Consider the following 23,586-nt stretch of genomic DNA (forward strand, 5'->3'; position numbering starts at 1 on the left):
CTTTTTTAACAGCTCATCAAATTAGATATTATCATTCTCATTTTCACAAAGAGTAAGCTAAGGCTCAAAGAGATTAAGTTACTCATCCAAGATTACCTTAAATCAAGGGTAGAAGTAGCAGAGCTCATAACCAAACTAAGGCTTATGGCTCTGTAGTGCCTGATCCTGCTGAGTTCCAACACTGTCACTTAGTGGAGAAGCTTTGTCTATAATGAAAATTTGAGATTAGCCTTAAAGTCTCTATTTGACAAAGCAAGAAGGGTTCTGATAACATATCAAAATGGGGACAGCAACACTCCCTTGGTGGTGAAGATTAGAAGTGGTCACGGATACGAAGCACCCAGCACTGGGCTGGGCACATTGTAAGTGCTCAGTGTATCCAGTTGCCTGTCCTACATCTCTGCTCTCATCCCTCCTTCCCTTCCCATGCTCTTTCTTGATCTCTGCAGGCCTGAACCTGCCCTCTTTCTCACGCCACAGCTTTCTTACTTCTCCTTCCTCCTTCCCCCTTTGCCTGCCTCCTTCTGCTGGGCCTCAAGTCCCGGCCATGGTGATGGTGGCGTAGATTAAAGGAAGCCTGGAGCTGCAAGCTTATTTAGGTATTTGTTTTGGGAAAAGAGATGACAAGGGAAAAAACCTTCTTGAATGGAACCTCAAGGCACAGGAGCATCTGCAGGGCACAGCCTTCTGTCCTTAAATAGTTTAGAACCTCATCAACATTTTGGCTCCCCTCCATGACTGCCCACACTGATCTGGGGATCCTTTGGTTTTGAAAAATAAAGATCACAGTTACAGTTATTTTCTTCCAGAAACATACCCTTGGTTCCACCACTGATAACAGCGTGTCTTTCTCTGTGCGTCTCTCCTACGTGTTCATGGGTCAGGTTAACATTCCTTCTCGATCCCAGATTTCTAATTCAATCAAACCCTTCAATTCAGCAAACATTAAATAAGCCCCTGTGAGGCGCCAAGGCTTTCTAGATGCTAGGGTTACCAAGGTAAATTTGACACATCCTTTCCTTCAGTGAGTTTATAGTCTGGGGTCAGGAGGAAGAGATGAGAGGCTATTACGGACAGACACATGAACAAAACCCATAAATCACTGTGGAAATGTTATGTTAGGTTTGCAAAGTGCTAGAAGAATGAGGAGCAGCCACAGAGCTTTCATAAAGAGGTGACATTGGAGATAAGACATGAAAGATGATTAGGAGTTCCACTGGTGGAATGGAGGGAGAGGGGGAAGGTGGGTCACGTGAAAGGAACAGAGAGTGTGAAAATGCAGCTTGCCCAGATATTAGGGATTATGGGAGGAAGACATGGGAAAGGTTGATTGGAGCTCAGTTATAAAGAACCTGGAAGGTTTTATGATGGAGTTTGAATTTTATTTAATCACACTCAGTTGGGGAGCTATCAAAGGTGGGTCCATTCACTGATTTCCTTTTTTGTTTTTAAACTGAAGTCCAAGAAGGGAAAAAAAAAATCACTCATAATTCCTCTACATTTTCAAATCAACTGTTTTTTATGTTCCCTTCCAGGCCTCACCCAAATGCTTATTTGCTTTTCACAAAATGGGATCTATATATTTTTTTCATCCTTTAAACATTTATTTTCATGTTGCTATTTGATCTTTATAATTTTCATTTTTAATAGTTCATCAACTATTAATATTATGTCAGAATTTACATTAAGCAGCATGATAGATTGAAAAGAACCAAGGGTTTTAGACTCAGGCAGACCTGGTTCAAATCCTGACTCTGAGATTTACCATCTGAGGGATCTTGGATAAGCTATTTAATCACTCTGAACTTCAGTTTCCTCATCTATAAAATGGGTTGGTCATATACCTACCGTATAGGGCCACTGTGAGAATGTCAAATTGGATGATTATGATTATGGCCTGTAGGAGACACTTGCTCAATGAATGGTAGCTGCCCGTTTATCACCTTTTACTGTTTGGTTGAGCTTGACATTCTAGAAAGAAGGCAAATGGCAATGTGGGGATTGCCATTTGTGGAGGCTGATAAGATGGGGAGGAGACAGAAAGCCAGCTGGAGAGCTCTAGACCTGTGCTCTCTAGTACTTTTGCCACTAACCCGTGTGGCTCTTGAGCACCTGAAATATGGCCAATCTGAATTGGGATGTGCAGCAAATGTAAAATACACACTAGATTCAGAAGACTTGGTGTAAAACAAAAATATCATTCACAATTTTTATCTTGATTATATGTTGAAATGATCATTTTGGATATATCATGTTAAAAGATATTATTCAAATTATCTTCATCTAGTTTTTAGCATGGCTACTAGAAAATATAAGATTACACATGTGGCTGGAATTATATTTCTATTGGACAACACTGGTCACGCCAGAGTTAGAGTCCGTACAACTGATCAGACGTTGGAGTGGAAAATCAGGGAGAGGCAGGAGACAGAATGAGCCCAAGCTTGGGCAGCTCAGTGGGTGGTGAATCTTTTCATGGCTTTAGGGAAGACAGGGGAAGAATAGATGAGTTTGAGTATGTTTGTACAAGTAGGTCATTAATGGGTGTCCTCTTACGAGTGGTGTTGTAAGAGGCAAGGATTTACTCTAGACTAGAGTAACTGCCCCTGCTTTCCTTGTGAGTTGGCCATTCCAGCTCCTGCTGTATCTCATACAGAATATACCTTTATTCCTGCACAGACTTGTTAGGGATAGTTCTGCCCACCCCCTGTATGCTCACAGTGCACATGGTTGGCATGCACTTATCACCAGGTTCAGAACATGGTGCCCAGAGCCTTCTGGAGTGGAAGATTACTGACTAGCATGCTCGTCACAGAGAAGGCTGGGAAGAGAGTGGCTGCTCTGTGGTGCTTCCAGAGTGCTCCAAAACTGGCTTGCATGGAGTTTCAGGTATCCCTACTCTCCTTTGTGGAGCTTTCCTCTGTAACACATACATTATGCTGGGTCAAAATAGCCTGGAGTAGGACTATATAGAAAGAATAAGTTGGACGGGGGGAGGCTTCTCCTACAGGGAGGCTGAGTGCTCCCAAAGTCCTGTAAGACCCTGCTCAGTCGTGTGTCTTCACCTACTCTGGCTTCTCTAAGATTCCAGTGTCGTCAGGGAGTGGAGACTGAGGACCAAGGAGCTAAGGCTGGCTTCTGGATAGCATTTCAGATAACCGAATGTTCTTTAGGTTTTGGAGCCAGAAATTGAAATTGTACCCGGCTCTTGAAATATCCAGTGTACCATTCCCTGTAGGATTGTTAGGATATAGGGCTTTGGGTTGAGCTAGGAAACCACAGTTATGATTCTTCTCAGTTGGGGGTAAGAGCTAGGAATGTAGAATATATTGAGTTTGGAAGGCAAAAAACAATCAACAATAAGCACCGGCATCTGCCTTGGATTTAGCAGTTTTAGCTGACTTAGCCTACCTGACTTTGGTGCTGGAGGAGGGGACAGCAAAAGACCCCAGTGAGATGCTCGCACCACCGAGGCAGGGTATTGCTGCACCCGCAGTGGAAGCCACTCACCCACCCCGACCCTGACTGTGGTTGTCGGGTAAAGAGCTCCGAGTTTTTTGTCAATATTAGTAAAACTCTAGAAGCATATGTTCATTCATGCAGAATCCATTTATTGAGCGCCTCCTGTGTGCGGGATACCATAGGATTAAAGTTTCAACTATAGGAGACTGTATGAAAGTTATTGTAGTTTTTCTTTGCTTTTATTTTCTATCACAATTTAAATTTGTGATTTTTCTTTACACTGACAGAACAAATAGCTTTATGTTTTACAACTTACAAAATTATTTATTCTTTGAGGAGTTCTACCATATCTTGGTTATGAATTTTATTTTTTCTGCAAAGTTGAGAGAAATGTGCTTTATTCCCTTCCTGTTCCCTGCCCCGCCCGCTTCTCTTTTGGGCTCTGGGGAAAGGTGGCTTCTGACCTGGGGAAGCCTCAAGTCTCACTTCGGGCAGATATGCTTGTGACAAGGCCCAGCCTGCTGACAGCCCACACCCTCAATGCAGAGGGGCCCCCTGTGCTCTTAGCTTGGCTGTGGCAGACCACAACTGTCACCTCCTCCTCCGCGCCAGACCAGCTGGAGAGGAAGGGGGCCAAACCTGGCAGGCTGGTGGGTCTTCTGCCCCTGCCTAGATTTATCTCCAAAGAGGTTTTATCCCAGTGCCACACCTGTGACTTTTCAAGGCAACTGGAAAGCTGGGACTTGGCCACAGGCCTGACACCCTGGGGCAGTAGGTGTCATTGGCTTTAATGACCTTAAATTGTCTGGGATTGAAATGGGGGTAGGGCGGGGATTCAAGGGAGAGGGTGCAGAAATACCCAGGCATAGGTGACTGAATAAGTAAGAAAGTTTCTGCCCCAAAGGTTCTGCCGGGTGAGGCTCTTCCAGAGGCCGTGCCCATCCACCCGCACGCTCGCTCACGTGTGCACATCCCAAAGCCTGCGCACATGTGCACGCACAGCACCACGTGCTCCTTGCCCTGTGAGGACGCTGCACCCTCTCCCCCTCTGCTCTCCCCAGTTCCTGCTTCTCATTCTTCCCGCCCCATGGCCAGCAGCCCCCCCAACACCACCATCGCATCCTCACTCCTAACCCCGAAGTCCAGCCTTTCCACCAGCCTGGCCTCTCCAGATTAGAGCTCTCTGGGGACCAGGTCCTTTTGAAAGAAAGAAAGAGAAAGGGAGGAAAAACAGAAAGAAAGTGGGAAACAGAAGAATGGAACTGGACCCGAAGGGGCAGTGGTGCCTTGAGCTATCTCACTGCATTACAATGAATATGGACTCTATTAAGCTCCGTTCTGCCTGTTAGTGTCTCCCAGGGCAACACAGCCCCCATATGGCAAGCATGCAGCAGATTAGGGTAGGCCCCTGGGCCGCATTGAGGGCCAGGGGCTTGACTGGCAGTTGGGCCCCCTCCTCGGCCCCCCTACTCCTCACACTTGACACTGCCTGTGTTTATCTAAAGCAAGGAGGGGGGGCCATTTGGAAGGTTTTTGTCCCGGCTGTGAGAGAAGGGAGAGGAGGCTGGAGGCAGGGTGGGGAGAGAGAGGTTGAGGGGGGAAGGAGGGCGGAGGTGGGGTAGAAAGGGGAGAGGCGAGGAGGGAAGGCTCATAAATATTCAGGAGGAGCTCTGAATGGAGAGAGAAATAAAGCAGATGGAATTCGTGTTAAAGAACAGCACAATCACCCTGTTTTGAGCCCTCCAAAAACAAAAAAAAAGAAAAGGGAATGGCCTTCTAGGAGTGTAGGAGCTGCGTTTATCCAATTAGCAGGGTTGTCAAATTGAATTTATATGGAATAGGGGCGGGGGAATTGAGAAGGGGGTGTAGAAGAAAGGAAGTGGTTTTCCTTCTCTCTCTTTTTCCAGTTTAGCAATAAAGTCCCTGCCCCCATGGGTAGATTTGTAGATTTTTTTTTTAAATCTCTTTAAATAAATGAGGTCATTTTTGGGAAAGGGTTTGTGTGACAAAGAAATGAAACTCCCCGAAACTCCCCAGTAACTTTTTCCTCCAGTGCTGGAGGCAGGAGAGGATTAGATGTGTTTTACCAAAAGCTCAGTGGGTAAATCAAGAGATAAGTCCCCGGACTCACGTGGTGGAGGTGGCTTCTCTGGGGCGGGATGGGGGTTCTCCCCCGAGGGAAGATGCTGTGTGCAGGCTCCTTTCCTGCCCGCTGGTCTTGATGATGAGGATGTCCCACCTGCCTGAGCGGAAGTAGGCTCTTTTGGTTGGCAGCTTGTTATACATTTTGAGTTCAGTGAGGGGAACCCAGATTTTGCTAATCACCCCAAAAGGCCACTTTGATTATTCCCTTGCTCAGCAATCATCATTAACTCCACTCTGTCTGTGGTGTTAAGTTCAGACTTTTTTAAGTTCAGACTTTTTTGCCCTGGACTTCCAAAGATCCTATCTCAATGTTCTACCTGTTCTCTTTTCATTCTTCTAGTTTAATCTCCAAAGTGCGATGCCGCTCCGAATGGGAAAATATGTAATTCCCTTGGAGCACTGGAAGAAAACAGTAGAGATTCCCTTAATGTTTATGTCGATCAAAATAGGAATTCAGCAATTCAGCTTTGTTAATCTTTAATGTAGGGGTTGGTGGTTGTGCCTTTATTCAGTATATTAGGTTTCACGTGTCACAACAGCATCCAAGGCGTCTCCGTGTGTAGACAGCTTGGCAGTGGGGACCTCACTCTCTCCTTCATTCACTCCCCAGTTTTCCTGCTTTCCGTTAAGTGGATTTACAGATTATATTATTTAGTTTAACTAAATTAACTCTCACAAAAGGACAAGTGGCTTAAAGAAATTGCTGCAAAGAAACAGGGTTGAAGAGAATGCTGATAATCCAAGTACATGCAAACAGGAAGAACACAAGAGAGCTGACCCTTTTCAAGCCACATTAAGAAGTAAAATCAATGATAATGGAATCACATCTGATGAGAAGTCAACAAAATAATTAACATTCAAGCAGACTATTTGAAAGAGATTATATCCCTATCATTAGCAATGATCCTAATCCTAAATAGGCATTCTGCCTTAAGGTAGTAGCTAATGATATAAAACAGTCATGATTAAGGAGTCATTAAAAAATGGCTGCACTTTTACCAACTCTTTTTAAAATTGTAGTTTTGCAGTGCATGCACTTAATTTATGAGTAAGAAAATATCCATGTATTAGGGGTGCTTGCTCAGAATATTTTTTACTTATGAGGGAACAGGCTCAGAAAAGTCTGGAGATCACTGTTCCAGATAAGCTTTCCATGACAGCCTGATTACTTGATGCACCACCCTGCAAACACAAGACTCGCTTTCCCGCCCGGTCCGTCTCTTCCTACAGTGGCCTCGTCCTCCTTGCAGACACATACCCCAAGAGGTCCAGTTTTAAACCTTATATATGGAAAAACTTTTCTGTAGACCTGCAATTGAAAATACTCTCCTCCCTCTGTTCTGATTTGCTGCTTCCCGTTTGTGACTCATCTGGAAATGGGTGAAGGCATTAGAGTAAAGAATGCTAAAGTTGTTACTTTAGCATTGGGCTTAGGAGACTAAGCCCAAAATTTTTGTAGTTTTGTGCAACAAGGGCTTATTTCATCTCATGTTGCATCCTGAGCTGCTTGCTTCCATCTTATGGCTAAGCTGTCTGCACCATGTGATGTGGTCATCAGACTGGAGAGGAAGAGATAAAGGCTCTCCAGCTCTTAAGGTCCGTGGCCCAGCAGTGACATATGACAGTTCTTTTACACTTCATTGGCCAGCGCTAGTCAGGTGCCCCTAAGCTCACTGCTGAGGAGTGTGGGAAATGAAGAGGCGCTTATGGGTGCTTGCTCGGTACCAGGGGGCTCACATACCCAGTTTTGTTTGAACCTCCCAAGGACCGAATCCATCTTCTAGTACTCATAGTGCCTTGTATGCTGTCTTATATGTGGTAGAGTACAGTCATATTTTTCCAATAATATTAATGATTTTAAAATCTCAGTACAGTTTTTTAACAGAATCATACACAAAATTTGGATTAGAAATATGTTTAGAGGCTGGCTAGAGCATGGCCCATACTTAAGGACATCAAACCACTATTACTCTCCCCATGACATCAGAGTGGTCTGAGTAGATGTTCCAGATGTACTGTCCAATGTGGTAACCACTACCCCTTTATGGACATTTAAATTAAAATTAAAGAAAATTAAAAATTCAGTTCCTTAGTCCTATTAGCCACATTTAAAGTATTTAACAGTCACAAGTGGCTGGTGGCTACCTAGTGTTTTGGACAGCGCAAATATAGAACATTTCCATTATTGCAGAAAATTCTGTTGAAGGGGTTTGTGCGATGACCAGCCGGAGATTGTTACAGATTAGGATGTAGATGATGAAAGGAAAAAATGATCACACAGAAAATTACTGTTACTGATAATGATCCAGGTAACGTTATTTTATGCATAATGAAGTAATTCAGAAACATTCTAAAATTAGTTCTAAAACCATTTCTAAGCAGTTGGTTAATATGGCTCCAGAAACAAATTGCTGGGAGGCCGTGCTGGGATAGTGAAAAAAGCACCTGACTAAGAGTGAGAAGACCTGACTTGTAGCCTTAACTCTCCCTTCTTAATTAGCTGGGAGACCTTCTGCAAATCCTTCAGACTCACTCAGCCTTGAAACATATCATTTATAACACTTAAAACATTAGGCATCATTCTAAGCTATTATTTTATTTTCTCTAAGGTCCCTCCTGATTTAAAATGTTTCCTTTTAATTAGATCTGTGGGTAAAGTACAATTTTTTAAGTAAAAATGACCTCTGTTTTTTGTATATATTTAAAGGTATACAGTATGATGTTTTGATAACTTTTCTTAGTTCCTTCTCCTAAATCTGTCTAAACTCACATATTCATTTCCCCGATATTTCCCCCACTGCCACTCCTGTGTGCAGGAGTACCACCCTCTTTTTTTGAGACAGGGGCTGCTAACGCTTGCACCCCAAATACTGGACATCACCCTCTAGGAGCAAAGCTTTTCTCTGCCTTCAAAGACAGTTGGGAAAGGTGAATCTTACTCTTCAAAATTGGGAACATACAAAAAATATGTAACTAGAGCAGGAATTTTTTTTTTTTTTAATGTAGCTGGCCACTGTCAGCCACTGGAACAAAAGACTTGGTCACATCTCATTCTTGCCACTAGAAGAGTGTTTTTAAGAAAGTCTCTTTATGGTGTCTGCTAGATCACACTCTCGCCTATTCAGCTCACCTTTGTTATTGGTCTTGGGACAGCCAAAGGGCATGTTTTGTGTTTTGGGTCATAGAGGCTTCCCTTTCTGAGACAGCTGGTGTGGCGTGGGTGTCCCGGGTGAGACGCTGTGTGGCTTTGTCTCACTCTTGGTCAGTTAGTCAGCCAGCCCTCTTGGGATGAGGTGGAGCTGGCCTCCTCCTGACGATGATTGACTCTCAGTTGTTTGTAATTTTCTCAAAAAATAAATACTCTGAGGCTTCAGTTTCTCATGATTGGTCTTAACCCCAGAAGTGTGTTTTGTTGTTGTTGTTTTTGGAAAGTTCCAAAAACATCTGTTTGGAGGAGATTATTTCAGTGGGGACCATGTATGTCAGCAGTTAAACTACTGAGACACATTTTCTCTCCTTTTTCTTGTCCAAATAATCCTTTAAAATGGCCTCAGTGAGGAATTCATAGAAAAAATTCATTTTCCTTCTCTCTGCATTTGTTTTTTTTTTTTCTTGATTTCTCCTCTTTTTCTGAGAAAATGTGTAAGAAAATAAGAAGGATCTAGACATACTTTGCATCGCCAAGAAAAATAACAGGCCTTAGTGTTGCCTTCACCCAACTTTGCAGTTGTACCTGGTTCATTTCACAGTGGGATCAAAGTTACACTGCAGTCAGGCTCTCCAACTTAAGCCTTTTTTTGCCTTTTCTTCCTTACCATTAAAACAAAGTTCTCAGATACTTAAATCTTTAGAATTATCTTTCTAGACCAAATTTACTAGGTAACTTGGTCCAAAAGGTGACTCAGTTTCCCCAGCTGCTAAATTAAGATGCCTCATACCTCCAGGGACACCCCCCATGCACTCGTTGTTTTTTGGTTACAGTTCTGCTTTTACATGAATGGACCCCACATATCCTGTTTTGGGGTCATTAAACTGGTACTTGCTTACAACTCTGTGGTGGGGATTAACGGGTTAACTCCCCTCTCCTTGTTTGGATACCTGCATCCTCTCACCCCCTCTCACTCCCCAAATACATTCTTTTCTTCTGTTGCTTTTAAAGGCTGGCTGGTGGCTGGCAGCAGCGGTGGGATCTGTTTCCATTTTGAACCTTATAAATTACCGAGGGTGCAGAAATAACAGAAATTGTTTGGCTGGTCCTTGTTAAGCAGGAGGGGGTCTGGGCTGAATTTCCTCGGTAAAACCTTTGCCGATTTTACAACCCAAACACCTCTGCAGCCACCCTATACTCATAAGAAACAGCCCTCCCATCCCTCTTTGTCTGCTTGTTCTCTTTTTGCCTTTATTACTTTGTATTCATTTTCTATCTCCTTCCCTCCCTCCCTCCCTTCCTTCCTTCCTTTTTTTGCCTTCCTGCCTGCCTGAGGCGCCTTCGTTAGGCACGGAGGGAACACTTGCTATCAGTCTCCTTAAGGAGCTGGGGAAACTGGGGCATGCCATTAACAAGCGAGTTCCCTAAAATCCCGTAACTGCGAACTCATACAGTGTCCTATATAAGTACATTATCTCACTGGGGAAAAGTAGATTAGAGAATTAAAGCAAGTATCTGGAAAATTGGGAGGACACTAAAAGCTTGATCTTTAGTACAAACTTTTCCTCTAGAAATCACTGTTAAAATTCCTCACTGTTCTATATCACCCTTATTCCAACGCTGTTTGTTAAACATCCACTGGGTACAGAACCCTGATAGGAAAAAAATGGGAAACGGCTACTGTTGTGGTTAAACGCACAGAGCTTTGGAATCAGCCCAACCTGGATTTCAGTCTAAGCCTGCAGATACATGCCCTTGGGCAAGTTACTTAATCTCTGGAACTCAGTTGCCTCACCTGTAAAATGAGGATATTAGTCCCCACTCTGCAGGGTTGATGTGAACACTGAAGGAGACACCTTGTGCAAGAGCTTAGCAGGTACCTGGAGTGGTGGCAGGCACCCCCTCCCCTCCCTCCACCACCGCCTTTCCCAGCGGTACTCACATCCTTTGCAGCTTTCACGAATCGCACTTTGGTAATAACGTGGCCCTTTGATTCACTGGATTGGTTGAAAAAGAGCAAAAGCTCTGTCTACATACACCAACAGGAAATTATTTTAACTTGCCAGGAAAGAACTTTTGAAAAATCTCTTTACAAATTGTCTTTCAAACACCTTTTAGAAAATGTCCCCTTGTCCTTTCCCAGAGCAGTCGAAGAGTCTTATAGGTCCTCAGATATCAAAGTCATGAAGCAAAGAGAGGAAATAAAAATCAAGGGGCAAGAACTCTTTCTTGGAAACATTCTGAACATCAGTGTGGGGACTGGCATCCTAGATCTGATTTGGAGGAGTGCTCGTTGGGCAGAGCAGATGTGGGCCTCTTGCCTCCCTCAGCTGCCAGGCAGAAAGCCAGAGGGCCACAGGGCCTAGGGGAAGGGAAAGGTGTAGGAAAATGCCAGCCACTTCCTAGAACAGAGCAAGAGTCCCCTGTGGCAAGAGTATGGGGGTTGAAAGGTCCAAGACCGTCTCTTACAACAAACTCTGCAGGCAGCCAGAACACAACACATCTCTCAGCTGAGAAGCTTGACTACTTCTCTGATTTTTCAGTGGTGACTATAAATGTTCAAAAGAGTCTCTGGTTAGATAAATTGGTCTAGAAGAGCTAACATTTTGAATGTATGTCACACTCCTGGAAATATACTGTTAATATTGCCATATGTGCATGGTCTGCTGTCCAGATCATTGAAAGATTGTCTTAAATGTTGCCTGAACTCATTCTAATGCCACCCTGCCTCACAAGGGTGTTGGTACACCTTCCTTATTTGCTAAGATTTTGTAAACCTGTCAGTGAAACGCACAGAAGAAAATCTCGGTTTTGGCTATGAAGTGTGTGTGTGTGTGTGTGTGTGTGTGTGTTAGAATACACGCTTGCCTATGTGATCTTGATGAACCTTTTAAGCACCACAGCTTAAGGGAGGCAAAAGGAATAATGCTGTGGAAGGGGAGAAGCTCATGTTCTAGGGTCGGGGTAAGAGGGTGGGTGATAGCTGAGATGTGTCTCAGGCGGCTGGAAGGACAGCGTGGTCTGAAGCCCCAGAGGAATGTTGTTCTGGGTAGAGATGCAACTTGGCAGTTGTCAAGAGCACAGGTTTTGTAGAGAAGAAAAAGTCTAGAATTCCAGCACCAGGGGCAGGGAGAAGTGGAAGGCAGCAAGTGAAGCTGAAACAAGGCTGTGTGCCCCGAGAAAGTGGGGGGCCTTGGCGGACGTGGGACTTTTGGCTGTGTGTGTGGTTGCGGGGATTGAGGTTGCAGACAAGCTGAGGAGAGTAGGTTGATTCCAGGAATAAAAGGGAGTTCGCAGGGACATAGGTGTAGAGCGGAGCTGAGGAAAATCAAAGCAGGAGAGCTTTCATGAGTCCCTGAGACGTCAGGCTTCACTGATGAGTAGCATCCTCCGCAAGGAGCAGTCGGTGTGCCTTACACGCACAGCAGTGCGTCCCGCAGTGTCTGCACTGGCCGCATGGCATGCCACGTGGCTGTGGACATCTGGCCTCCTGTAATGATAAGAGTAACACTGCCCTGTGCCCTGGACGTGGCTGTAGGTCTCAGCTTCTCTATGTCCTGTGCTCCCCTGTCAGTCCACTGGGCAGGGCTCTGCATTCTTACCCTCGCAGAATCGCCTTCTAGCTCAAGGCAAGGAGCTCCAGGGGGCAACCTAGGAGAAGCTTCTTTTAGATGAGAAACGGCATGCCAGTGTTCTTTGGTCTTCCAGCAGCACCACCAGGTCTCCACTTGGAATGTTGCCGGCGGGAAGGGACAAGGCTGGGCCCTGTGGCTATGACAGGGACATCCCAGGCACCCTCACCGTGGTCATTTCTCTCCTTTTCTCTCTCACAACAGAGTCACGGGGGACTGCAGCATCTCTTTGAGTGACCCCGCAGCTTATGGGACGTTGGCTTTGGACCCTCTGTGACACACCGTGCTGCGTGGGATGATGAGGACGCAGAGAGGAGGGACGCCTGGGGTCACCCTGGCTTGCCTCCTCTTAGCCACCGCAGGCTGCGTTGCTGACTTGAGTGAGTTCTTTCCTTCCCTTTCTCAGCCGCCCCTCGGGGAAGAACACTTTGCCCCTGACGTCAATGGAAGCATTAAGCACTCTACCATAGCTCTGTAAAAAGGCCTTCCTCTTCCTGGATGCAGGGAATACTTCCTTCTCACTGGTCTTCAGGGACATAAGAATACCAGATGCAAAGCAATCACAGCAACATTATATTGGTTATATTTTGCTGTTTTACTCATTTCAAAGATATTCTGGAGGAGGAGAAAAAGTAGTAATAATAATAGCTGCCTTTTATTGTGCACTTACCATATGAGGTCATGGCAGGCCACTTACATGCATTGTTTGTAAGCCTCACAAAAATGCTGAGACAAGTATTATGTTATTAGCCTCTTTTTCCGGTGAGGAAACTGAGGCTTTACAAGGCTGGAGTCACATGGCTCAGCCGCAGAGGCAGTGGGATCAGACCCAGGTGTGCCCAACTCCAACGCCTGATCTCTGGTCTTCACAACGCACTGCCGCCCCCCATGTGCTGGGGACAAAGACAGGCTGGGACATGGGCGAGGCAGTGGAGTTACTCAGATCAGTTTCTCTGGTGTCCAACTCTGAAAGACTGCGATGCTTCTGAAAAGGTGATGTTGGTTTTGGGGGGCGGCATTTCATTGCTGCATCCCTGTTCTTCCTCCAGACGAGGTCCCTCAGGTCACTGTGCAGCCCGCGTCCACTGTCCAGAAGCTCGGAGGAACCGTGATCCTGGGCTGTGTGGTGGAGCCTCCGTGGATGAACGTAACCTGGCGCCTGAACGGGAGGGAGCTGAATGGCTCGGATGATGCTCTGGGCGTCCTCATCACCCACGGAACCCTCGTCATCACTGCCCTCAACAACCACACCGTGGGACGCTACCAGTGTGTGGCCCGGATGCCCGCGGGGGCTGTGGCCAGCGTGCCCGCCCCTGTGACGCTAGCCAGTGAGTCTGCGCCTTTGCGTCTCTGCACCGTGCAGCCCTTCCTCTCCTCTCCCGGTCCCCTCCCAACCCACCGTTCGTGCCCCCGTCATTAGTCTCACCATAAAAGGGGCCTTGACTGCTGAAATTTCATATTAGAGAGCGGTAGCTGCACAATGGTCCTCACCTGTGGCCCTGGTAAGCCCCTCTCTGAGCAGGGGCTGTGTCTGGAGTGTGTCTGCAGAGAGGGAAACTGGTCGGTGCTCTCGCGTGGCCGAACTGTTTCTGTGGCCCCAGTGCTGGGCCATGCCGTGCCCTTCTTCTCAGTCACCCTGTGGCTTCAGGTGCGGCGTGCCCGCTGCCAGTCGCCCCCCCAGGCCCCTTGCTCCATTCTCTTCGGTGGTTACAGTCAGAGCTTCGGCCGGTGCAGTTCATAGTCTGAACAGAGCCTGCCCATCCCAGATTTGGCTTGCTCTCTCCATGAGGAGCAAGCCTACTCCAGATACCTGTAATATAAATACTAGAACGTGACGAAAAGGAAATTGTGAGACAAAGGGACAAAGAGAAGAGAAGTAAGGAAGAGATCAGGTGACAGTTCGGTCAAAGAGAATGCCAAGACTTTATACTACCATTTCCTTTTTTTTTCAGTTTTGCCATTCTTTTATTTAGGTTACTGCCCTCCGATAGTTTATTAAAATCATCACATCTGTAGACATTCTACTTGTGATATGGAATCAGTGTTATCTCTGATCTCTACCTTCTCTGATGATTACATTACAAATAATGTAGGTGCTCAGGCCAACGTATGGAAACCAAGAGCCAGATGGCTTCCAGGGTCCCTCCCAACTGAATAATTCTGGTAAATTCCATTTTCATGCACTTCCTGCCAGATTGTCCACGTGACTGCTCTTCTTTCTTTTATGCTTGTGAAAGTGAAGCACAGTTTTTACAAAATTACTTAAGTAGTGGATCTCGTAAGGACCCAACAGAGCAAAGCAGGGGCCACATGACACGACACAGTCATGGCTGGAAGAGGAGCCTTGTCCAGGACAGGTGCTCCCAGTCACCACCCTGGTCTCCCCGACTAAGCCCCATTGCATTTGGCCAGATGGACATGGGCAACAGACACGCCCCCTCTGTGTGTGACTGCCACTTGTGTGTGCTGTGTCCCAGGCACGATACGTACAGCCTCTGATTTTCCACCCATGATACATACGGGAACGTGAGACTTGACTGAAGGCTGCCCCAATGCCCATTTTTATATGCTGAGCCTGTAGCCAGAAAATTTAAAGAATTGCCTCCAACTTGGCCCCTTTTCTAGAGCCTGAAGTGTAGAAAAATAGGGAAACTTGTTGAGACTTTCATGGAATTTGCCTTTAAACTTTGAGAAGATTTCCAGGGCCTGTTCCCTCATGACTTAGCAGTGCCCCTTATCCCTGAAGGCCCTGCTTTGGGATTCCACGTCACCATCGTCATCACTCTCAGGGCTGACGTGGTTCCGGGAGGTTGGTGTTCCTGTATCATGGGTCATATACCTAAGGCAGCAAACTTCTGAAGTGCCCCTCTATCCAAGCCAGCTAGGGGCCCGGGATGAGTGAGGTGTGACTCCTGGGAGGAGAGTGGGCAGAGATGGGGAAGCAGAAAAGCAAAGGAGAAAAGCCCCTCCCTGCCCTCGCATCCCCAGATCTCTGGAGAAGCTTCACTCCGTTGGAGAGTGGAGCAGAGGCTGCCGCGGTATTCCTGCTTTCTTGGGAAACAGTCAAGCAGCCCTGCCCTTTCCGCAGGGGGAAGGCGCAGTGTGTCCTCAGCTGCCTCCCAAAGGGGCCAGGCTGACTCTGGGCTGCATCTTGGAGCCACACACAGGGAGCCACCCTACTCTGTGGCAGGAGCCCCCATGGAGCCTGGGTGCTGGGCAGCCAGCTGGGCCCTGGGCAGCCAGCTGGTCGCTCCCCTCCAGCTGTGCCCCTGTGTGGGGAGGTCGCTGGGAGGTTGGGTGAGGAGGGTGGAGGGTGGGAACAGTCATCTCGTCACATCAAGAAGGGCTGAGGTCAGAGCTGCACTTCCTGCCTCCACTAATATTTTAAAATTATAATTATAATTGCATTATAGAAAGTTTAGAACATATAGAAAATGTACCCCCTGAGCCCACCATCTTTATACAACCACCATTATCTTTTGGAGTATTCCCTTCCAATCTTTATCCATACCCATAGTTTTACGTTGTTGTAATGATGTCATTACAGAAACTGAACATACAGTTTCTATTCTTATTTTTTCCCCTTGACATTGTATGATAAGCATTTTCCATTGGCCATATGAGCATACTTTACTTTTTATTGAGTATGAAATATGTAAAGTACACAAAGTGTACCAATACTAAGTGAACAACTGATGTATTCTTTTTCATATGTGTGCACCTGTGTACACATCCCTCCAGCACGTTGCCTCATGCCCCTTCCTCGTTAATCCTTCCTCCCAGCTCCCACCAATGATTATGATCCCACTTACTAAATGGCCCTAGAACATCACCGTTCACCACCAGGTACCGAACCCTTTTCCTATTGTTGGGCAATTAGGGCACTTCCATCTTTTCACTATTAAAAATGAGCTATGCCTTTTAGCAACGTTCGTGCCCTTGGAGGGTACTGCTGCTCACCCAGGGGGCAGATTTCATCTGCAAATGGGCAGCACGCGTCTGTGGAGACTCAAGAAATTCCATAACCGCTCATTTGGCCTAATTAGGAGCCAGGCTGAACCTTTTATTGTTTGGAGAAGGAAGAGTTGGAGAGCGGAAGATTTATCTTGGAGCCCTCCTTCTGCTTCAAGGTGTATCTGTGTGAGGAGAAACAATTTATAGCCTTTATTTTTAAAATATTCCTGGCTGCTTCTTTCTGTGGTGCTTAAAGGGATCTGAGTTGGCAGAGAGGACAAAGAGAAGTGTTTGGTTGCAACCCAACGGGGCACAGTGAGAGAAGAAGGGGCTTGTGCAGAAGCCGAGCTAGACTTGTTTGAAAGCCAAGAACTGCTGGCTTGTCACTTAGACATGAATCAGAAGTGAAATGTTTGGGCCTGACGAGAAGGAAGGAGAGCGCTGGAAATGGAGAGAGCCGGCACCGGGGGCTGCGCCACGGAGAAGAGGGAGTTGCCGGAGTGGAACTGCAGCCTCCCAAGCTTGGAGGAGGCAAAGACCGGGTGGCGGGAAGGCAGCGGGGGAGTGGGAGGCGAGAGAACGGGGTGCTGTCTTTGGGTTCATGCCATTGGGGGATTTGGCCCGGACGCAGCCGTTAGATTAAGTTTCTGAAAGCACATTCCTGAGCAGAATGGGGACTGTGTTTTGCTGGTTGGCTGATGTAGGAGGGAGGCCGAGCGGTAGATGGGATTACCCAGGCAGGGTCTGCATTCAGAGGAAAGGCTGGGCACGGCCTGCCAGCGCGCACACCCTTGCACACCCCCACACGCTCAGCATTTCAGGTGTCCTTTTTCTCTGGCCTCTTCTCCATGCTTTCCTGTGTTCATCCCCACACAAAGCAGTTGCTATTTGGCCTCGCTGGCAAGATGCCGTCGCCTGTTTCTAACTCCTAGAGATCACTCAGAGCTTTAGGCTATGGGGCCTAGGGCCTGACTCAAGGACTCGAGTGGGAAGGAAGCCTTTAGCAGAAGAACTTTCCTGGTCTAGCCTCTTTCACTCCAGCGTTGGGGACTGGAGGGTCCCCTTGGACTTTGCCCTGCCTGGTGCCATCAGCTCCTGGTTTCCAGGTGAAAGGGAGCTGGAAGTCAAGAGCCACCTGACAAGTCTCATCTGTACATTCCCGCTCCCGCCCCACCCCCATCCAGGTTGTCCTGGGTGTGTGCACAGTGGCCGCCCTCACACTCCGTGGAGGTGCCCATCTCACTCTCCTTGTGGGGAATTTTTTCTTTCCTTTTTAATCTAAACTTTATTTTTGATGAGTCTCTCTTTCTGCTAGTGCCTCACTTCAGATCACCTTGCCTGATTTTTGCTTTTTCAAATGCTTTTGACTTTGATCTCCTTCCTCGCACTCCCCTTTCCCTTTCTTTTTGCAAGCTTTACACCAGGCGGCCAACCGCTCTACATGGCTCGAATGCCCACACTCTGCTCCTGAACCGACTGCAGACACTGCCGGTGGATACCATCCTCCTCCTCACTGGACCCTGATTCTGCCTCAGAACTGTTCTCAGCACAGCGTAGCAAGTAGTCACAACCGCTTCTTCAGAGCCGGCGTGCAGCACGGAGCCTGTTCTCCATCCCTTACCTCTAGTCATCTTCCGTTCAAATAAACTCCCACATAATCTTTTATTTTTACCTTTTTTCCTATTCTTTAATTCTCCCAATTCTATCATCCCCAGGTCTCAGTCGTAGTTGGAAATAAAATAGGTGGTAACTGGGTAGTTGCCTAGAATTCTATACCTGGGGATTTTAGTCCTCAAGCTAATGTGAAGTCTTAAGTTGCTGCTGGTATAATTTTGGACAGATCTGCCACCCTCCTGAAGTCCTCTGAGCACGAAGGCAAGGCATATACTCCTGAGTGGTCCTCTCTCTGGCATCAGAGATGAGCAGGAGAGGCGGCTGCCAGGAGAGGAAGAAGTCCCCGTGGGCAGCCATCCCCATGACTCTGTGACTTTGAGGAAAGGTCAGAAGGTGACCAGGGGCCCTTTGTTACTATCATCAATTTAACCCATGAATAAAACAAAGAGCCAAACTGGCCTAATGAAAAAAACAAAAAACTAAAAAAAAATTTTTTTTAATCCTGGGTTTAAGTCTTAGCTCTGCCACTTAAGAGTTACATGACTTTGGGCAAGTCACTTAATCTCTAGATTGCCACACCTGTGAAATGAGCACAATAATAATTATGTCACCAGTCTCATGGGATTTTTTTGAAGATCAAGCGAGAGAATATGGGATTGTACAATTTTGGAAGCACTTTTGGGAATTCCAGGGTGTATTCCTTCACCCATTTGGTCAGCAAACAGTTGTGGAGCATCTCCTCGCAGAAAGCCCTGGAGCCTATGTCCAGCTGCCAACGCCCTTCCGGGAACAACCCTTAGGAATAAAGTCCAGGGAGTGGCAGAGCCTCCAATCGTAACCAGAGCCAAGAGAGGACTGGCTTGCTATAAAGAGGGAATGAACCCATTTCCTGTGAGTTTCTTAGCTCCCTGTATACGTGTATTCTCCAGCCCAGATTCCCAACTCCAGCCGCCTTCAAGAGCAGCCATGGTGTCACTGTGCGTTGTCGGCATAGCCCACAGAGCTGCCCGTCTGTGCTTCTCTGGGCTCACGGCTGCCCGCTCCTCCATGCAGATAGCACTGGCCTGCACTGGCAGGATGGGCTGACCCTGGCCCTCCGCACGGCAGACTTTACACACAGAAGCCATGTCTCTGTTTGCTCAGTTCCCCTCACCTCTCATTCCCATCAGATGCTTCATTAAGGTCATCTAGATTCTGCTCTTGAACTAGAATAGACCATTAAGGACCTTGGTAGACACGTCTTTCTTAAAATATTTCTGGCTTCCTTTCTCCCAGTATTAGTCAGGGCTCTCCAGCGAAGCAGAACCAATAATATATATAATATATTTAATTATGTATAGATAATATATGTATAAGTATATGTTATACAGAGAGAGATTTAAGGAATTGGCTCGTGTAGGCTGAAGATTCAGGTAAGAGTTGATGTTGCAGTCTTAAGTCCAAAGGCAGGAAACTTAGGCAGATTTTCTGTGTTGTCCTTCTCTAGGAAACCTGTCTTTGCTCTTAATGCCTTCAACTGGTTGAACGAGGCCCACGCCCACGATGGCGGATAATCTGTTTTATTCAAAAATCTGATTATAAATATTAATCACATCTAAAACATGCCCTGCCAGCAACATCTAGTCTACTGTTTGATCAAACAACTGCTCACCATTGTCTAGCGAAGTTGACACATAAAAGTAACCACCACAATCCCCCATGGTCCACCTCAAGTGCACCATCTGCCTGGGGTGGTTTGGGAACATGTCCCTTTAAAGACGATGTGAAGAATTAGATTTCTCCTTACGTCCAGCTCCTGAAATCATTAATGGCCCCTTTAGACTGAGATGTTTGCACATTGCCAGTGCAGTGGTTATTCCTTAACCTCTATGGAGCCATGGGCTCCATTCAGGTCCCTGGATGTTTTAGATCTCAGCTGTGGGCGGAGCTGCACCACTGGAAGATACAGACTCAGACACTGTTGCCCAGCGCCTCTCCAAGATGCTTTCACTGTTTCACAGTTTCACAGTTTCACGAAGCCCTCTCGCCTTGGCACGGGCATAGTGTTAAGAATTGCTTTGGTCACAGGCATCTCAGCCAAAATTATAGTTTAATTTTGGCAATTTCATGAAGATCTTCGTTTCTTAATTCTAATTTTCCCCGGTTTTGATTTTTAAAATTTTTAAATTTTATATATATATATATATATATAATCTGTATCTTGATTTTTTACTTTAAAAGCTTATGTTTTATAGTATATGTTCTTACAAGCTACCTCAAATCCTGTGTAGAATGGAGGGCTGGAGAGGATGAAAAGAGAAAAAACAAGCAAGGAAGAACTCAATCAATAAAAAGGCCGGGGGTGGTGGCTCACGCCTGTAATCCTAGCACTCTGGGAGGCCGAGGCGGGTGGATCGCTCGAGGTCAGGAGTTCGAGACCAGCCTGAGCAAGAGTGAGACCCCGTCTCTACTAAAAATATAAAGAAATTATATGGACAACTAAAATATATATATATACAAAAAATTAGCCAGGCATGGTGGCGCATGCCTGTAGTCCCAGCTACTCGGGAGGCTGAGGCAGTAGGATCGCTTAAGCCCAGGAGTTTGAGGTTGCTGTGAGCTAGACTGACGCCACGGCACTCACTCTAGCCCGGGCAACAGAGTGAGACTCTGTCTCAAAAAAAAAAATAAAAATAAAAAATAAAATAAATAAAAAGAATTTATCTTTCATTTCTATCACTAGAGTGCTCTTCCCAGAATATGTTTTCTTACCACAATTCATAACCTAGGCTCTTTCATTTAGTTTCATCTTCAGTATCTTACTATTTAACAATGTATTCTATTCCTAAAGACTTCTGTTATATAAGACAAGACAGTGTTCATGGTCCCACTTGAAAAGTAGCAAAGCCTCTGTTCTTCAGTGCCGACTTCTATGTTTGGATGTTTTGGAGGTTGGTGTCCTGAGAATTGGGAAGTGTTTAGGATTTCTAACAGCACAGTAAGACCTGCTCCTGGCCGCTGAGGACCCCTCAGTCTAATGCAGAAAGTGGACTTTGCACACATTAGCCATAAAGCAATCAGCCCCAAGAGTTGCCTGATAGATGTAGGTAGATTTTACTGGGAGCTCCAGGGCCAGCAATGATGCATTTCAATTTCAGGGGATTCAGGAAGACTCAGGAGTTGTGCGTTGAACAATGTGTGTGAGGTGACCTTTATCTTTAATTTTTTGAGTCCTCACATACCTTTCTCAGACCTTTAACAACTGAATTCAGCTCTCAGCGTTGCATACTCATACCTAGGCCCAGTGCAGCCCCTGGGGTGGCGCAGATGCTTCCACCCTGAGTTTCATTTCCATAGTGAGATATGTCCATGGTGAGCTCCTTTGAATTCTTAATCTAGCCACCAGCTGATCGTCTTTTTCTTGCTACTCCATCCTATTCCTTGCTCCCCCCATTTCTCACTGTTTCTCATCTCTTTTCCCTTTGAGTGTGTACATATTCTAAGAAAGGAAACCTTTGAATGTTTTCTCCAGCACTACCTCCTTCCCCCTGAGTCTGGTTCCCCCAGCCAGGGACTCTCTGACGAAACAAGAAGGAACCATTCGCTCCAAATGGGAAAAACATTTGTGTGTTGGCTTGGGCATCAGGGAAGCGTGTGCAAGCCTTTTGCTTTGGGATGAAGGAGTGGTAGCGAGAAGAGTTGGGGGTGGGGGAAGCAAACACAGGTGGCTTCCTGAGCTGCCCCAGGAGGGGAAGGAGGTCGGAAGCTGCAAACTGGGGCTGAGTGTAAGTCTGTCTTTGCTGGGAGAGACAGGCAGACAGCTCCACATGGAGGGATGTAGTTAGAAAAAGAGAAGTAGCTTGAGCTTGAAATCCAGTTGTTTTATGCATACGTTATGTGCGTTTTACTTTGCCAGTTGGGCAAGAACATTATTGAAAGACAGCTTAGACCCAAAAGATGCTGAAGCCACTTGAATATCTTAATAGGAAATGAATACGGAATACCTTATAGCTTGAGGCAAAAGTTGTATTAACCCTTTCTGTTTTGTGTGGGATGCAGGCAGAAATTCACACCTCACAAGAATTTCCCCTGATGTGGTGAAATCTTCAAATGGCATCCGCAGCACTAATCCTATTAGCCCTGGTGCAAGCACCCAGACACCCTGTGGTGTAAGCGCTGCTCAGCACACCTGGGCCTCCATCAGCCAGGGTTCCAAAGCTGTGTTTAGCAAGGGTGACTATTTACCAAGCCAACCTTAAGTCCACAGTGCATCTTCTAACCCGGACACACTTAAGGACTCTAAACATGCCCCCGTCTCCTCAATTCATTCTCTGCACTCACAGCCACATGCTTAAATAAAATCCTAGGTCCACTTTTCTGAGCTAAGAGGAAAGGGGAGTGCCACATAGTGTGTTGGATTCTGTGAGCCAGAACAGACTTTGAGGGGCCTCATGCACCAGAAGATGAGGGAAGGATTGGTTAGCTTGCTTGAAATCGCTGGACTCCTGTAAGGAACATGTTGCAAGATGGTTTCTTTAAAACGAAACAGAGAAAACCAAGAGGGCAAACATGTCCCTTGGCTGCCTGCTTTTTGTGTGTGGAAAAGCTTAGCAATTTCTACTTTGACCTTGTTTTCAGACTTTCAACCATTTTTGGGATCTGGTAATAATCCTGAGACCCAGAGGACAGTGAGTCTGTCTTGCAAATGGACAAAGTGTTTACGTCTAAATTAAAGGACGAATCACTTAATAGTGGGAAAAATGTAAGCAGAAGAAAAAAACTTGCTGAGGTAGAAACAGCTTTTTTTTTTTTTTCTATAGGGAGAATTGTGCTTAATAGCAGGACACTCACGGCCTATCTCAGGCCCACTTTGCGTCTCGCGCCGTCCCCTCGCTTTGTCAGTGGCTTCCATCACCTTCCTCAGAAAGGTCCCAGCTTCCCTTCCCTTCCATCCCCTTCCTCAGAAAGGTCCCAGCTTCCCTTCCCTTCCATCCCCTTCCTCAGAAAGGTCCCAGCTTCCTTGGGCTACTAATTCCTTGTCAGTTTTCAAGAGTCCAGTATCTTCTCCAGGAATCTCTCCTTGACCTCCTCCACTTCCCAAGTCTAGAGGAGGGTCCCCTCTTCCCAGCTTCCTTAGCATGCCGGGTTCACCTCCGTAGCCCTCTCCTGTCAGGGCCTCTTCACCTAGAGAGTAGGAACTGTTACTATGCACCTCTGTGTCCTTTACACAGGGCCTGGCACACAGCAGGCCTTCCGTGAATGTCTTTTCTGAAAGAGGAAGACTCCCCGATAAAAAGTGTTTGAAGTCTAGAAGACCAAAAAGGGCATGAAGATTTCAAGATCTCTTCACCAAAGTCTGATCTATTCAAAGTTTTCAGGAAGTCCATAAGAAAGGACAAAGCAGAAACTCAGGATACAAACAGGTTGAAGATACAAATAGATTCAAGAAGGGTTTAGAAAAATTGATGGATGTCAGAGCATAAAATACTACTTCAGAGAAACGGAGATGTTAGGAGGAACCTCAGAACCGCCAAGGGAGATGCCAGTGAAGGTGGCCCCTGTCCTGACAGACCCCGCACGGGGCCGTGTCGGAGATGGTGGGTGGGTGGGATGGTAGGCCCGCTGCTGATGGGAGTGTGCAGTCCCCAGGTG

The 23,586-nt window shown here is 46.4% G+C and overlaps 1 protein-coding gene across 3 annotated transcripts in view; it reads left to right on the plus strand.

Annotated features, from left to right (window-relative positions):
• BOC (BOC cell adhesion associated, oncogene regulated) overlaps positions 1 to 23,586 on the plus strand; it is a 72,152-nt gene that overhangs the window by 23,708 nt on the left and 24,858 nt on the right. For all 3 annotated transcript variants that reach the window (XM_069475091.1, XM_069475092.1, XM_069475093.1), the window contains exons 4-5: positions 12,594 to 12,767; positions 13,437 to 13,715. In XM_069475091.1, coding sequence (XP_069331192.1) covers positions 12,683 to 12,767; positions 13,437 to 13,715 — 364 coding nt within the window. In that variant the 5' untranslated portion in view covers positions 12,594 to 12,682. The remainder of the gene's footprint in view (positions 1 to 12,593; positions 12,768 to 13,436; positions 13,716 to 23,586) is intronic.

This window comes from Eulemur rufifrons, chromosome 7, assembly GCF_041146395.1.
Source record: "Eulemur rufifrons isolate Redbay chromosome 7, OSU_ERuf_1, whole genome shotgun sequence".
NCBI lineage: Eukaryota > Metazoa > Chordata > Mammalia > Primates > Lemuridae > Eulemur > Eulemur rufifrons.